Here is a 17,748-nt window from a genome sequence, read left to right on the forward strand (position 1 = left end):
ATAGTGCAATAATGCTTGGTAAAATGCAAGAATGACTGGGTACCCATAACGAGTAAGCAGCATTTATAATGCAGAAAACTTCGATTTGAGTGTCTGGAAACTGGCGGGAAAAAAAGTTTACTACAGATTCTCTACTGAAAAGCTGATTGTATACCACACCAAATCGCGGAAATTTCTGCTTGGAAAACTGTACAGTATCCAGCTATTGAATGAGACTGTTTTTATGTCACTTCACTTCACACATCCGACAGAGAACCGTCCGTATAACAAACTATGTGTTCATCAAGTTTGCTCTTAAAATAGCCAAACAACCACTCTTCACGAAATGATATCTGACACTAGATGTTTTGCAATAAAAACTGCATGTGAGGGTTGAAGTCTCCACGATCATTTTTCTAACAGAGCGCAATTCACTTCAATAAATTTTTCGAACAATTAAGGAGTTTCAATGAAAATCGTAATCCAACAAGAGACAATCGCTAGAAGCCAGATAATATAAGCTATGGAATAGTGAACATTAGCATTTACGAAGCAGTATCACTGCATAAACTGGAGTCGAACATGCCGCCTTCACAAATCCGTATAATTGTTCGGCCAATAAACCACTCTGGGATGTCACGAATTGAGAAACCAACTCAATGATACAACTCTCAACTATTTGCGTGTATAGCGAACTCTAACTCACCTCAACGTTTCTTTTATACAAGCTCGTAAATATGGCATCGTTTCTAGCATGGAAATGGTGAATTTCGTGTCTGTAGATGGAAGACTGCGCTTGATTTCATTGAATAAAATTTCCTGTTTGTCTGGATTCTGACTAAGTTGGTAAATAGTCGAGGTGGCAGCAACTGACGTCTGGAAAATGAAAAAAAGAAACATTACTACAAATGACAAAGATTTTGTTGCTTTCACTAATTAATTTATTTTATTTATTTAAAAATGTAGCATTTAAACCCAATATTCAAAATGAATCAATCTATCATATTATCATAGTGACATGAAGACTACACATCTAAGCGACGCGACACGTGATCACAAACAGTAAAAATCAATATAGCGACGGCGCAAACCTGCAACATGCGATCTGTGCCGAGCCTTTTGATGCAACAAAATTAGGAGAAAATAACTAGTGGAGAACATGTACACAACACTACAATGTTAGTTGATTCATACCGTATCAACGCCAACCATAATCAAATCCAACGCCAACACAGCCGCTATCTTCGGGTTGTTAGTTTTCTGCAGGATACGCTCGACTATCGAAATATGTTCCTCGCTTTTCACTTCAGTGCTATTATTCATTTTATCCATCGCAATGTTGATATGACGCATGCAAAGACTGTAAGGAGAAAAATTGTTAAAACAGCCTATACATAATGTAAAACCAAAAAAGATTAATATAGGTATCATGTCTCAACAGAAACATAAAATTGAATCTGAAATTGCGCATTGAAATTTTTGAAAAAATTTCTGAACAGTACTTTATCCCTAAATTTCAAAGAGAAGAGTTATCCTCTCAATCGGACATAACAACTCGCTGAGATTTCAGTAAAATTCCAATACAAAAATTTAACAAAAACATTCGAACGACAGAAGTTTATCGAATATACATACTCGCGAAATGTGTCCAGTGCTCCAATATACTTTTTATAAGCACTCGTCTGGTATATCCTCCATATGGGCATCCGAAGCTCCACCTCGGCAACAGTCCAAAAGAAAGTGTTGATTGAATCAATGATTCGCTTCGATTCCTCGTTGCCCGTTTCCGACACACATCCCAATCGGGTGTCGAGCGCCACACGTCCTATAGCTGTAGTTTTGGTAAAGCATGCAATGGTATAAAGGAAAATCGGTATGGTCAAAAATTGGGTAACGTTTAATCAAAATGGTATGCTTTTCGCAGGCTATTTACACTCGAGCGCCCATTTGTAGAGTTCATGAAGAAAATCGCCCGGCAGTTCATTGTTCTCGTCCCGCATATCATGTATTCTAGATAGTGCAATCGGAAGGAAATACACAAATGAAAGGAGAAAAAGATTAATTAAACCGATTTATGTTAGTTGGTGAGAGTTGAATTGGTTAGTGCAGTATGGAGTGGATGATTGTGCGAGGATGGGTTGCGCTATAGCCAATAACGTTTTGAGAAAAGATCGTAGTACTGACGCCAACCACGTTCTGATTTTAGTTCTACTAGGAATACGAGATGAAAATCGGCGAATTACAGCGCTTACACACTACAACAACCCTCCTCTCCGTAATCGCATAATAATGTCGATGAAATGAGTGCTGGGTTGTGAAACATGATGAGGTGACGAATGCGATTGCAGCTACCTGGCCATAAAGTCTGTGGAGATTTCATCTAGTGGGGTAATGTATTTTTTTGCTGTCGACGGCTGCAGCATCACCTGTTGTACCTGAGCACGAAAAGCGTCCCACTTCTCGCCATGGCTATGAGAATAGAGAAATGAAAAAAAAATCTTTTTTGAATGCCGTAACATTAAATAATAGCCGTCACTTGGTCGTAAACGGTTAGAGAATCAATTGTTGAAGTAAGACACGCGTGATGTCCATAGTGAATGAAGTTCAAGGCCGAGACTGAAAGTTCGCAACGTAACCGATACAAGTTTTTGACTATCTCAGGCCATTCGTGGCGAACGACAGAAACAAAACAAAGCAAAACACATTCAACAAAACCAGTTTAAGAGCCGTTTCTTGCTTCAACGATATAAAAAGATACATTAACATTTCGAAACTTCTCACACTCCGATCAGTCCCATGTTGTCGCCAAAAAAATCTTTCCGCAGTTTCGATTTGTAGTTCCGCAGCGATGGCATGGCCGGACGATGCGGTTGAATTTCCTCCTTCTTGAAGGTGTCGCGAATCAGATCGGCGTCGAATACAAACAGCAAATCCGGGTGTCCGATCAGACCGCCGACTTTAGCGATTTTACCAAAGTGTCGATGAAGATCACACATCACCTTGTCCAGGTCTTCGATGCGGTACTGGCCTGAAAAAGAGTCACGGAAAGAGGAAATATTAAAGAAAGTTGATAAAAAAAAACATTACTTCATAGGAACCAAAGCACTACACTTTACTTATTTCGTTCAGAGAAAGATTATGAAATAGTGCACTGATGTAAAAAATATGTAAAATTTTCTTTCATAATAATCATTTTCATAATAATGGACTCTACACACATAGAAAATTTCGCAGTATTCGGTAATTTTTTACCGAATTTTCAACAGCTGAACGTTCGGTAATCAGTTCGGTAATTGAATTGATTACCGATCGTTCGGTAATTGCTGAACTGTCAAACAACTACCGTAAACTGTAAACCAAATCAATCTAACAGATTGTTCGGTAATTTTTGCTTGTTTGATTTCCTTTGGTTAAAATTCTGGATTTTCGGATTTCAAAAAACAACACATATTCACAAAAACGAATGGAGAAAATGGTTTTATTCCACGAGAAATTTCAAAAGTGTCAGATGTCCGGAATTATTAGCGCCTTCCAAAACACTGCACAATCCGTCGAGTTCAACAAAAATTACCCTTGAACGATTTGTGTTGGCAGCAAGTGAACAAGTGATACAAAATTAGTTTCTGCCTATAAGTAAACAAAAAGCTGTTAGTGGCTCTAATGTCTTAAAAACTTTTATCACCTGTACCTCAATCCATTCGATGAACCCTTCAACATTTTTTCCGTTTGGTTAATAAAAAGACACTCACTGAATATTTTAATAACTGTTTGACAGTTAGTTTCATGACAATCAGTTTTCACAGAAGTTCGGTTATTGGAAGATAACTTTACCAAACGGACAGTACGATTTTTACCGTATTCGGCGACTATTCAGGTTTACCGTATCAATTGTATATCTAATACAGAATTCTGTAATGAAAATTTACGTTAAACTGATCGTTCGGTGAAAATTTGCATAATTGTTGTAAAATAAAACCCATGTACCGAAATATCGGTTATTTCTATAGATTACCGAAAGATCTCGTCAAAAATATTACCGAACAAAGGAATTAAATCTTAGTGTGTGTATACTGTTTTGGACGGTCGCATAACCGCTCTACGCATAATTGTCCCATATTATATATTGCATATTATATATTGCACATAATCTTATAAAATTCTCATATGAAAATCACAGGGTGGCAAGTGAATTGCCGATTTCAATTTCCCGGTTTTTTCCCGGTTTTCCCGGTGCGCGAAACAAAAAATTCCCGGTTTTTAGAACAAGCCCAAATCGCCTATGTTCAGTATTTTTTTGAATATTTCTAGAAATCCCATATCCAGAAGAACATCGAGAGTAAAGTATTTTTTGGGTATCTCGATTTAGAAATAGGGAATATTCATTATGCCAAGTGCACGTAACAATGGGAAGAAATCGTTCTTGGCTTTCTCATATAGATAAGTTATGCAATCACTGCGAAACCCGATTTTGGAACCAAGGCCCGGAGGGCTGAGTGTCATATACCATTCGAATCAGTTCGTAAAGATCAGAAATTGTGTATGTATGTATGTATGTAACGTTTTTGAGCGATCAATTTTCTCAGAGATGGCTGAACCGATTTTCTTGTGGTCCCATACGAATTTCATCCGGATCCGACTTCCGGTTGTGAAAAGGGTGAACAGATGGAGATCAGCAAAGTGAAAATATAAGCTCTAATCACGATTAGAAACTTTTTTTCGGTTCGATAGCCTCCTTGTATCGATTATATGATTTTGAGTACTGTTTTGTTAATTAAGCTCTCAGCATTCAATATAGCATTATCAACGAAACGCTGAGCCACAAGACTTTCAAAACGTATTTTTTTAAGTATGAGGATTTGCTTAGTAAAAGATTTAAGATTTAAGTATTCCTTGGAACGACGTTTAAAAACCTCATCCACAATTTATCCACATGTTAGAATCTTTAGAACCAACAGTACTACCCAGGTCAATGCACGGAACGACCGAAATTAGCTCTGCGCCTAATTCGTATTACTGTTTTTGAATTAGTTGATTTTAACAACAAAATTTCCAAAATAACTATAAAATTAGTTAAAATTGAGAATTTACTTTGCTGAAAAAACTCTTAGTTTTAAAGAATGTGTTTAGTTGGTGAATATCCTGGACTCAAACCAGCAATATTTCAATCCAACACGAAATTCTCATTGACAACTAATTTTGTTATTAAAATCAGAAAATTTGTTTCTATTTATCTATCACCATCATTACTGAAGGACAGCACAAAAAAACCAAAACTGAAATGGGTATTATTAACAAGTTTATTAGTCAAAAACTCATGAGAAGTGTCAAAGCAAAACAATCCATTAAAAAGCTAAAAAGGACAGTCTTATTGAAACTGCTTAAACATTGTTTTGATGTTTTTCGCATGTGTTCGATATATCTTTATTTAAATTTCTAAACCGATATGTAAAAATGTCGTAAACTGTTAGTGGAAATCGTATTTATTCAGAATTTGTGCGCACTTGAAGCGATTGTGCGTAATAATGTTTTTACGCGGAACAGTGAAGTGAATTTCGAATGTTTCACTCTAATTGTGATGAAGTTTTTTTGTATCTTCAAACCTTCCGAGCTGCGCCGTCCGGTGTACTATTTGTATTCGGTTTTTGTTTTCCGAGTGCTCAAAGTTTTCAGTGAGAATGAAGAAAACAGTGATTTAGAAGAAAAAAAAATTCAAAAAGATGTTTACGTTTCGTTTATGTCTTTTTCTCCAACACAACATCGTATTTATATCTGTCAATATAGAAAAGACAACCGCGTCTGAATTTTTTTCGGCAGTAGTGTGCCATCTAGTGGCTAGTAGTCATTAAGGTGTTACCGTTTCGGTGACAGGGCGCCATATAGCTGCAGATTGCAGAAGCCAATTCAACCATTCATATTGGTTGAAAACAACATTATATTTCTTTAATTCAACTAAAAAATTAGTTGACTGGATATGAAGTGTGCCTTAGCTAAGAAATGACAGTACGTTTAATTCGTGAATTCAACTAAAAAAAATAGTCATTTCAACAAATATTTTATTATTATTAAGGGAATGAGAATAAAAAATCTAAATCAGCAAAAGTAAGATTTTTTTAGTTGTCTCAAAAAATAACTAACTAAAATCAGCAAATCAACTAAATTTTTCGCGAAAATGCTGATTTCGGTCGTTCCGTGTAGAATTATTACGATTAGTGCTAGTAAATTTTTTCCCGGATTTGAACTAAAATTCCCGACTTTTTCCCGGTTTTTCCCGGTGAAACGAAATTCCCGACTTTTTCCCGGTTTTCCCGATTTTCCCGGTCACTTGTCACCCTGAAATCAGCATGTTGAGGAAAACAAGATTTGATAAGTATAGACTTCAGTCGTCAAGTCAAAAGTAGTAAAAATCTAAATTGGACTGATATTTTCATCATATTCATTATTTTTGCTGTTTTTGGGATAAACCGATTGTAAGAACACTACAAATATTTTTTTATGTCATAATTTTGATAATGTAAAATTTTCCCTTGTGATTCCTCCATTACCAAAAACCTCGCCTTTTTGCAAAACGTGAAATACAAAATCTCTGTGTACATGGTAGACGATGCAATAGAAGTGCGTGTACATGACCTTCCCCCGCAGGTCAGTGAACATAACGTCCGAGGAAATATGTTGGCATTGAAATTCTTTCCATCGCAAGAGAAGTGTATTACATAAGGCAATTCCATCTTGCGTGGTTTTTGGACAAGGCATGAGACATCCTTGTAAATCGCTGGTAACTTACTAGAATCAGCAGATTATATGTCAGTTTTGTGAAACTGTAACTGCAAAAAAGATAACTTTCACCAAAGACAAGGAATCCTGTTTAGCAACTGTAACTAGTGAACAACACCGACGATGAACCAATGGATGATAAGACGAGACGCGAACAAAGTGCCCGTCAATCTTGGAAACTCTAAATGGAAATGGAAGCTCTTCTCCCCTAAGAAAAAGGGTGACAACGAGATCCAATACAAAAATCTGTTTTATTCCACCTAGTGATGTGATGATGTCTTTCTCATGTCGGAAGCCGGACCTGGATATAATTATACATTATGTTATGGAAACATAATACTTTTCCATTCAATCTGAGTTTACGTAGATCGGTCTGACCGTTGCTGAGAAATTGATGTGATTTACGGTTTGAAGCACACGAGCACTTTTCCGATACTTCCGGAACCAGGAACGATGATACCCAAACTCAAAGTGTTTGGTCATAAACCAACCATACATGCCTAATTGAAGGATTATAAAGCTATTTGAATGTATTTGGCTCGATTTGTCTGTGTCATGTATAAAAACAAGCGCCTGAAAATGAAATTTTTAACTTATTAGTCTATAATTCCGGAACCGGAAGTCATGTCCGGATGAAATTCGGCAGGATTATATGAAATTGTAAGACCATTCATTCGAACTTAAGTTTGTGAAAATCGGATGAGCGAATGCATTTTGTTCAATAGCAGACTATTCGACTATAAGTTCTTAAATTTGAATCTGAGTCTGTGAGTGAGAAAATCTGTTAAATGAAAAAAAGGAGTGCATTTTTTAAACATTTTTTGCACATTTTACCCCATTCCTCCGGAACCGGAAGTTCGATCCGGGTAAAATTCAATAGCAACCTATGGGGCCAAGAGACCTTTCATTTGAATCTAAGTTTGTGAAAATCGGTCCAGCCACCCCTGAGAAAATCTAGTGCAGAGTTCACAGTGATCTCATAGCCTTTCTATATGAGAAAGCAAACATAATAATAACTTACAAAAAATCAGTCATTTGGCCACGTAAAACTTGTATCCGAATAAGCCTGAATAAATTTTTTTATTAAATAAAAAAAAAATTTAGAACAACAGAACGAGAAGAATGAATTTGTACAAAATCGTGATAATGATTGTGTTCGTTAATAAAATTGGAGTGAGCCCGCCCCACTTTTTGTGGCGTTTGATTGATTTGATGGTCCTGAATGAGAAAAATAATTACTTTTAATTGTAAGCCAAAACAACTGTAAATATACCAACTACATCAAACATAATATGGTAAACTTAGCCCTAAATTCTTCAAAATTTAGGTTGAACATCGGTCTAACCTCGGAGCATGTCGTTCTTATCCCCTGTGACAATTTTACTCGCATTGGTTAAGGCATCTTAATTTTCAAGTTTTTTTTTAAAGAATGTTGGTTGATAAAATAACGAACCATTTTCCCTGCGTTTCACATATGTTATTGAAATAAAGCCATATTGAGATGATGAAATTGTAATTTCAAATCTTTGATATAAAATAATATTACCCTAATGCTCTCCTACTGACATAAAAAAAATGCTTCAATTCGAATCCAAGATTACTACGTGTGCTGAGATCGTTGCTGTGTTCGCTGTGTGTTGTTATCAAAATTTGGGCAACGTTTAGAGTAATCAATTTTTTAAAGAAAATAATCTTTTGCTCATTCACCTTTCAAATCGAAAAAATGTTCGGGCTAGATGTGCTAGGTAGATAAGAGCGTGAATGTCTTGTCCTATCCATCAGCAGTTTATTAACTTGTTTGGTAGAAACTTTTATAAGCGATGAACACAACAATATCGAATGCCTTAGGATGACAAATATGACAAAAAATAGAAATGTTTTATAATACTGTAACAGAACAGTTTTTTGATGAAAAACGAAGAATTTTTTTCGCTACATAGAATTTTTTATCATGCCTCCAACTATTCTGAATAAGAATTAAATACTTTGGAGTTGATAAATAATATTATATTTTTTGCTTTACTTATTGTTCAGAACGCATTGCACAGTGGTCCAGGAAGCAAAATTAGCAGGAAACAATTGTTTACGCTTTTATTATTGGCCTCAGAGATTTGAAGTCTTCGGCACATTAGTTCCACTTAATAAACTGCGTTTTTCGGCCATAGTGGTTTTAGGGTGGCCCTAAAACAAACAATGAATTAAAAAATAATTTCAAAATCTGGATGAGATAGACCAATGCATCCTTCCACAATAATTTAGAATAATCAATTTAAGGCAACTTTGTCGAAGATATTGGTTGTGTATCTTTAACCGTTTTTATATTAGAACGGTTAACATATCCTTAGTTAAGGTGCTTTTTAAAAAACAGTTTTTATTCAATAACTTTTTCATTTGAATTTTCTCAATAAAGTAATGTTCTAAGAAATTCAGGAGCCTAAAGAGACGCAACTTTTAGTGGAAGAAGATTTTTTTTTATACTACCTGGTTCAATAGTTATGTGAGATTTAAACAATTAAATACGCCTTTTTTATAACGGTTTCTAAAAATGGGGCAATCTGAAAACAATTTTTTTGATTGCATTTGATAGCTTGTACTTTTTTATATAATATGAGAAAAAAATGGAAAACAGTTATTTTTCTATCTCATTTAAATCAAAATTTCGTGCAAGTATTTTTGTACGTTATCATATAACATCTAGCTTAGTAATATACTAAGGAGTGTTAGAAAAAGGAATTGAAAGTGTATTTTTATAACAAATATTTAAAATCTATTTTTTGACATTTGTGGTACGTATAGTAATATCATATACCAATCAAAAGTATTTGTATTTGTCATATTTTTGCGCACGATTTTTTTTCGGAGATGGTTTAACTGATGTTTACAAACTTAAGAACTTAAGAACAGATCTTCTAAGTTGACCTATCTGTTGAATTTTCTTGTATCATTTTCCCTAGATCTTCGAATGCATTTGTTTCTTGTTTCTGCTGGTCCATTGGAAGAATTGCATATTGTACAATAGCCACTTCATGCACGAGTACATGGAGTGTACAGTTGGTGACAAAGCGTACCAACCATATATAACACATGGATCAATAAGTCCCGAGACTAAAGCAGAGATGGCACTCGTAGTAAACTAGTAACCACGTCTTTCTAGATTACTAACCTTTGCTTGAAACGGGTCAAAATTTTAAGTCGATCCGACCAGAAACAGCTGAGTTATCGAGGTTGGAGTAAAGTCGTTTTGTAGTTTGTTTAAGAAATGGAAAAAACCGAGTTTCGTGTTTTGATAAAACATTGTTTTTTAATGGGTAAAAACACCGTGAAAGCGAAACAATGGATTGAACAATGTTATCCGGACTCTTGTCCATCAAAAGCAACGATTTGTCGGTGGTTCGCCGAGTTTAAACGTGGTCATACCGACACAAATGACGCGGAACGCTCGGGTAGACCTGTGGAAGCCGTTACACCGGAAAATGTGAGTGAAGTGACAAAAATTATGATGAAAGATCGTAAAGTGAAGCTTCGTGAGATTGCTGAGATGACACAGATATCATATGGAAGTGTATTTACTATCCTTCATGAAATATTGAGCATGAAAAAGGTTTTTTCCAAGTGGGTGCCGCGATTGCTTTCGATGGAACAAAAACAGCCTGCCTCAAGTCGATGAAAACAATGGCGAAATTGAACGAATTGGGCTTTAATCTGCTTCCCCACCCCCCATACTCGCCAGATTTAGCCCCCAGTGACTACTGGCTCTTTGCTGATCCTTAAAAAATGATCCAGGGAAAAAGATTTGGCTCAAATGAGGAGGTCATCGCTGAAACTGAAGCTTATTTTGAAGCGAAAGATACATTTTTTTATAAACATGGTATTGAAAAATTGGAAAAACGTTGGAAGCATTGTATCACCCTAAAAGGTGATGAATGTTGATGAATAAAAAAAAATTTTGCAAAAAAAATGTTGTTTCCATTGTTAGTCTCTGAACTGTCCGGAAAACTGAACGTGTATGGGCCGCTTCAGGTTTCACACGAACATAACATAATCACACACACTACGCTGAATGAACATCATTTGACAGATAACGGTGTTATTGTAAATTTAAGCATCGGTACAAAAACTTGATTCATTATGAAGTTGTGATGTGATCTTGTAAAACTTAATTCGTTTTTTCTCAGCGCAGTCAATCTCAAACGAATGAACACGCTTTAACAATTCAGTAGTACTATCTCGCGCAAAACGGAACTTCTAACAACTTTTTCGTAGTTGAGCTCATGGTATGAAAGCAGGTTTGATAACCTTGTTAAAATTTACTTTTCTTTACGTTTCGTCTTAGACTCGTCAGTGCAAATCAGTTCAAATTGAACTGCTTAATGCAAACTTAAACAGTTCAACTTGAACCGCTAAGCAGACATAAAGTTAATGCATTGCTCTATCTCATCCAGATTTTGAAATAATTTTTTAATTCATTGTTTGTTTTAGGACCACCCTAAAACCACTATGGCAGAAAAACGCGGTTTATTAAGTGGAACTAATGTTCCGAAGACTTCAAATCTCTGAGGCCAATAATAAAAGCGTAAACAATTGTTTCCTGCTAGTTTTGCTTCCTGGACCACTGTGCATTGTTTTATATCAGTAGCGTCAGACAGAGTTAGTGGTTCAATGCATAGGACGCTGGTCTTACAAGCCAGTTGTCGTATGTTCTAGCCCCGACCTGGAAGGATTCTTAGTGTCAGTAGGATCGTAGTACTAGCCATGCACACTAAGAATCGACTGCGAAGTCTGTTGAAACAGAAAGGCCAAATTCTACAAAAGGAATGTAATGCCGAGACTTTGATTGTCAGACAGAGGGCTAAGATATCAGTAAGATCGCTGCACTAGCCATTCAATTGTCTTGTATGCTGATGAAACGGCAGTGAATACTATAGACACAAAAAATCAAGTTCCGCTACGAAATGTAGTACCCTGACTTTGCTTCACTAGAAAAACCACAACAAAAGCACAAAGGAAATTGAATTTACCTGGTTCAGTTTTATGTCTGAGATGCGTTTTAGCACCGATGCAATAATTAGATGATATTGTTACTGATCGCTTCCATCATTCTTCTTTTTTCTAAGGTTTTTTTTTGATTTTATATTCAAAACAAAATTGAAAATGAAAACGTATGGTTTTAATAATAAGAGTCGTTATTATCAGATTTCAACTCGTCCACTATAAATTTGCTAACCAATGAATTTCAATTCGAAACGTTCCAGGCATGTATTAACCTTCTAGAAATTAAAAAAAAATGCATGTACGTCGATGGCGACTGCTTGTCTGGCTCGGTCTAGGCGCCAGTAGGGCAGACAAGTGGATCAATCATATTCATGAATAAATTACTCAATAATTATCTTTACGGCTGCGAGGTACGTACATATTCTTGTATTTAGCGGCCGACTAACAGCGTATATATGCCAAAAGGAAATTCCCCTATTTCGAAACTGTCTGGGCCCGTCCCATTAGGGAACGTAGCACACGGTGGTCGTAAAGTCAAGTAAATTGGTCACACAAATAGACCAGTAAATTCGCTAGTTACTCTACTATACCACGAAATATAGAATGGATTAGCAGTAGGGTAAAGTGTTATAATATGCCCCCCTTAAGAAAACATTGAGATATTTCCAAGTGTATTGATATATTTTCCTCGAGAATGTAAGTATTTCATTGCAATACGGATGAGGAACATACTTTTCAATGACTCCAATAAAAAAGATGAGAATTGATTGATATAAACATATTTTCCAAAACGGCCACATTCTTAGTTTTTTTCGCTCGCCTCAGACATAATGCCCCAGCAGCCGTAAAATATGTCTCATAACAAATCAGTGGCATGACACACAACAAAAGACATTTTATCCTACAACAATGATGCATTATGCTTCTTGAAATGACCATAAAATTACTGTTTTGAGATAATCAGTATGTCAAAGAAATGGCGGATAAAACATCTATTTAGTCGAAGCAAAATTTTACATCGAAAAGCTGCCAAATGAAATTTTTAGTGTTTTCATACTTTCCTGCAAACGACAACCACCAAACTTGCATAGCAGAAAGATTCTACGAAAAGATAGTGTTAGTTATAAAACTTTGGTTCAGAAAAGTCTTCAATGCTTAAGAAAGGAAAGGGGGCATTTTGGCTATCCGGGGCGCTTTATAAGACTTTCCCCTATATTCTAAGCTTCGTTTGTGAATCATTATAAATGCATAGCTCAAGTTATCATTAGCAAATCTGACCAATTCCGATAGGTCTTAAGCATATTAAAAACCTTCGACTATGGTCAACAAGGGTGGGTACATTCGCACCTGATAGGACACCACCGAAGTTTTTGCTCGTTTGCCCTCACTGAAACGAGTAAACGTACCATTTATTCCCTAGTGGTCACCGGCATGAAGTGCGTAGTAAATAAGCGACGAATTTCGTGTTTTGAATAAAGATTCGATTTGCGGCAACTTTACCAGTCCAAAAACCGATCGTTCAGCAAGAAATTACAAGAATTAACATACGCGTGTACAATACAAATACAGCGCCGTTAATTAACAATCTACCATCCGTGAATATTATGCCTTGCTCGTTTACATTTCGCACACGAATCCATCGCAAAGACCACTCGACCCATGTTCCGCCGCATGCTGTTTGATTTTCACAGCGTCTGCTAGTTGGTGTCAATGTCATATCGGAGATGGTCGTGGTTTGCAGGTGTTTCTCACGCTGTTTTGATAACCATCAATTTTGCACCGTACAGCTACATACACACACCGGTGTTACATATAGCTAACCAAAATGGATAATAGTAGATTATCTTCTCATATATCGAAATAATAGTATTTTGTCTATGTCTTTAAAGTCAGGTGTAACTGATTCTCTTGAAGTGATTTGATTGATAAAAATATGTTTTTGATGAACTTATGTATCATCTATCTTCTTGTTGACGTCAGAATGCCCTGCTCAATGCAAACTGCTTTTGATCAAATATCGAACTTTGGAACCTAGTTAGGTTTTTGTTACTGATTTGACGAATCGATTCAGCTCGACGAATTGAGAAAATTTCCATCGTGTTTGTCTATAAGCTATCTCAGCTTATATGTATAAACGCTAGATCAGAGCTGCACGGAACCACCCAATTCAACCATAATATAAGTTGTTTTCTGAACTGAATTGGTTAGAATTTGGTACAACTAATCGATTGTCTAAGCTGTCAGTTTTGTTCTTTAATTAGCAAAAACGATGGTTTAAATAACTAAACTTTTCAGTTTTAGTAATATCAGTTAGTCAGAACACATACCTTTCAATTTCAACAAATATGTTAGTTGAAACAACTGGCGTTATTATTGAAACTAAATTCTGTTAGTTGAAAAAAAACATTTTAGTTATTTTAGATATTGAAAATAGTTGAATATGTTCAAGCAATATTATTTATTTACGATGATATTCAAAATATACTTATTAGTATCCCAAGTAGCAATCCGCAACTAGTTCTGATACAACAAAGTCCAAACTATGTTGCAACAAGAGCACGAATATGATTTTTTTATATTATACTGGTTAAAACAAGGTATCAGCAGTGTTTCTTTATAACGTAAACATTGAACTAACTATCATTTGTAAGTTATCGTTACTTGATTCTAACATATATTTAATCACAGCTATGCTTTTAGCTACTAGTTGAAAAAAGGTTTATTTTCCTTTGCGAAACCATTATAAATACGTTAGAGTATATGTGAATCGTTACTGTGAATTGACATAGCAATAACTTAGATATTATAAGATTATAATATATAATTTTTTCGTTGATTCAGATAGTTATCGGTAGGTTTTCCCAACGTTATGATAACGAAATGCAAACAAAACAACCATTGTTGGCTTGAATATGGCGAACACAATATGGAGTCTCAAGAAGTGTATGAAACATAAATAAAACCAGTATATTACTTTATTCAAAACTACTTTTTGCCGAAAACAGTGAAAGGCAGAATAGTCATTTTTGATCTATGCACTATCATCAACACGAAGAAAATAATATTGGGATTGAACATCGATTGTGATAATATTATAATTCTCATGGTATATGAATTTAAAATGATGAGAAATCACTTTACTTGAAATAATTTTGAGCATTCTGAACATCGGGCTATTTTTTTGTTTATTTTCTATATCTTTATAAACAGATTTTGATTGAAGGCGCATAAAAAACAGTTACGTAAAATTGAACTCCGCTCGACAGGTTTAAAATCGTTGTGAAATTTGTACCTTGTATCAAGTTTGTGATTTTAAGTACTCTCTGCTTTTTTATTGATGATAGAGAAGTATTCTGGATTCATTCAATGTTTATAATGTCGATGGTGACTAAGTTTCAACTAGTTAACTTGAAAACAAGTTATTTTCAAGTTATGAAAAGATAAGTTATTTCAGTATGGCATTACAAGGTAACGACAACTTATTTTTAGCCGACTTAACAACTAGTAGAAACCCAAAGCTGCCGATCTCCAAGGACCATTGCAAGATACCCTCGACAACTTGTCGACATGGGCTCTTCAAATGGGTATCGAGTTCTCCACGGAGAAAACTGAGCTGGTTGTATTTTCAAGGAAGCGAGAACCAGCACAATTACAGCTTCAACTAGGGGGTGAAACCATAGCTCAGGTCTTCACATTTAAATATCTCGGGGTCTGGTTCGACTCCAAAGGCACCTGGGGATGTCACATTAGGTATCTGAAACAAAAATGCCAACAGAGAATCAATTTTCTTCGTACAATAACCGGATCATGGTGGGGTGCCCACTCAGGAGACCTGATCAGGTTATACCAAACAACGATATTGTCCGTGATGGAATACGGATGCTTTTGCTTCCGATCCGCGGCGAACACTCATTTCATCAAGCTGGAAAGAATTCAGTATCGTTGTTTGCGTATTGCCTTAGGTTGCATGCAGTCGACTCATACGATGAGTCTCGAAGTGCTCGCGGGCGTCTTACCGTTGAAAAACCGATTCTGGGATCTCTCATATCGATTGCTAATCCGATGCGACATCTTGAATCCGATGGTGATTGAAAACTTCGAAAGGCTTGTCGAGCTCAATTCTCAGACCCGTTTTATGTCCTTGTATTTTGATTACATGGCTCAGAATATTAATCCTTCTTCGTTTGTTTCCAATCGTGCTCATTTCTTGGATACTTCTGATTCTACTGTGTTTTTCGACACATCCATGAGAGAAGAAATTCGTGGAATCCCGGATCACGTGCGCCCTCAAGTGGCCCCAAATATTTTTTATAATAAATTTAGAACAGTCAACTGTGAAAAGGTGTTTTACACTGACGGTTCAAACATCAACAGGTCCACAGGCTTCGGCATCTTCAATCAAAACATCACCGCTTCTCACAAACTCAATGATCCGGCTTCAGTTTACGTCGCAGAATTAGCTGCTATTCAGTACACCCTTGAGATCATTGAAACCTTGCCCAAAGACCATTACTACATTGTCACGGACAGTCTAAGCTCAATAGAAGCTCTCCGGGCAATGAAGCCAGGAAAGTATCCCCCATATTTCCTGGGGAAAATACGGGAACACTTGCGAACTTTATCTGAACGGTCTTATTTAATATCGTTAGTCTGGGTCCCTTCGCATTGTTCCATTCCAGGCAATGAAAAGGCAGACTCATTGGCTAAGGTGGGCGCATTAGAAGGTGATATTTATGAAAGACCAATCTGCTTCAATGAATTTTTCAGTATCTCTCGTCAGAAAACTCTCGAAAGTTGGCAAACTTCATGGAGCAATGGCGAACTGGGACGATGGCTACATTCCATTATCCCTAGGGTATCGACGAAACCTTGGTTCAGGGGGATGAACGTGAGTCGCGATTTCATTCGTGTTATGTCGCGGCTCATGTCAAATCACTACACTTTCAACGCACATCTCCGGCGTGTTGGGCTTGCGGAGAGCGGTCTCTGCACCTGTGGCGACGGTTATCAGGACATCGAGCATGTCGTGTGGTCGTGCGTAGAGTATCGTGACGCCAGGTCGAAGCTACTGGAATCCCTTAGGGCCCGAGGTAGACCGCCTGAGGTTCCGGTTCGGGATGTGTTGGCGAGTCGGGATAGTTTATATATGCTTCTCATATACCAGTACCTTAAACACATTGATATACAAGTGTAATGTGTTATCCCTCGCTCAGAAAGTATAAACTCCACCTACAGCTTCGACACTAACATCCGCCCGATTCTCTCGATCCCCGTCCCTGTCCACCATCTTCATTGGAACTAACAAGATCTATTTTTGTCACTAACTTTTTCGTTACCCCTTCCCTGTCTCTTCACCATCTCGATGGCAACTAATTAGATCTTTATCGTTTTCAAACATTTTGTTCCCACATCCCCTTTTTACCCCGTTTCCACAATATTTACTTTTTTTTTTCATTCTCTTCCGTAACATCACCATCATCGTCCACGGAAGGCCGCCCCAGTCGAAAACCAGCACGCGGGCCACCCGCCGGGCCTTCGTAGCCTGGGGGTGTTTCCCGCGGACCCACACGGACCGAATGATGCGGCCAACATGGATCTTCGCCAACGGCATATGGAAGACCCTCATGCAATATTCAATTCACCGGCCACTACCGATCGCTTCTCGAGAATCCGCTACCGCTACATTACATAATGATACTATTCTAGTTTTAAGTTAGTCGTAATTAAGATTAGTAAATACCCTTGGCATGCAGTGTGCCTTAAAATTATATTATAATATTGAATAAAAAAAAAAAAAAACTAGTAGAAACTGTGCTTTTTGAGTTATGCAAGTGGTTAGATGTTAGTAACAATCACTCAAATATCTGATTGCAAACTAGTCGCAAATAAGCTAGCGTAACGAAAAATTGATACTTGGGATACGTTATAATTTCGTTTTTTTATGCGAATATTCAGAGTTATGCGGTTTTTTATGCGGTTTTTTTATGCGGTACGTAAACTCGCATA

General features: G+C 36.6%; 2 protein-coding genes across 14 annotated transcripts in view; one reads left to right on the top strand and one right to left on the bottom strand.

Moving 5' to 3' along the window:
• Nucleotides 1-17,748, top strand: part of LOC131438489 (G protein alpha o subunit) — a 146,905-nt gene that overhangs the window by 70,312 nt on the left and 58,845 nt on the right. The gene's annotated exons all lie outside the window — the stretch shown is intronic.
• Nucleotides 1-17,748, bottom strand: part of LOC131438488 (probable cytochrome P450 49a1) — a 33,164-nt gene that overhangs the window by 1,000 nt on the left and 14,416 nt on the right. For all 5 annotated transcript variants that reach the window (XM_058608555.1, XM_058608553.1, XM_058608552.1 and 2 more), the window contains exons 3-8: nucleotides 2,761-3,007; nucleotides 2,332-2,448; nucleotides 1,913-1,989; nucleotides 1,615-1,810; nucleotides 1,174-1,339; nucleotides 686-855 (exon numbers count right to left, since the gene is read on the bottom strand). In XM_058608555.1, coding sequence (XP_058464538.1) covers nucleotides 686-855; nucleotides 1,174-1,339; nucleotides 1,615-1,810; nucleotides 1,913-1,989; nucleotides 2,332-2,448; nucleotides 2,761-3,007 — 973 coding nt within the window. The remainder of the gene's footprint in view (nucleotides 1-685; nucleotides 856-1,173; nucleotides 1,340-1,614; nucleotides 1,811-1,912; nucleotides 1,990-2,331; nucleotides 2,449-2,760; nucleotides 3,008-17,748) is intronic.

Source organism: Malaya genurostris, chromosome 3, assembly GCF_030247185.1.
Source record: "Malaya genurostris strain Urasoe2022 chromosome 3, Malgen_1.1, whole genome shotgun sequence".
Classification (NCBI taxonomy): Eukaryota; Metazoa; Arthropoda; class Insecta; order Diptera; family Culicidae; genus Malaya; species Malaya genurostris.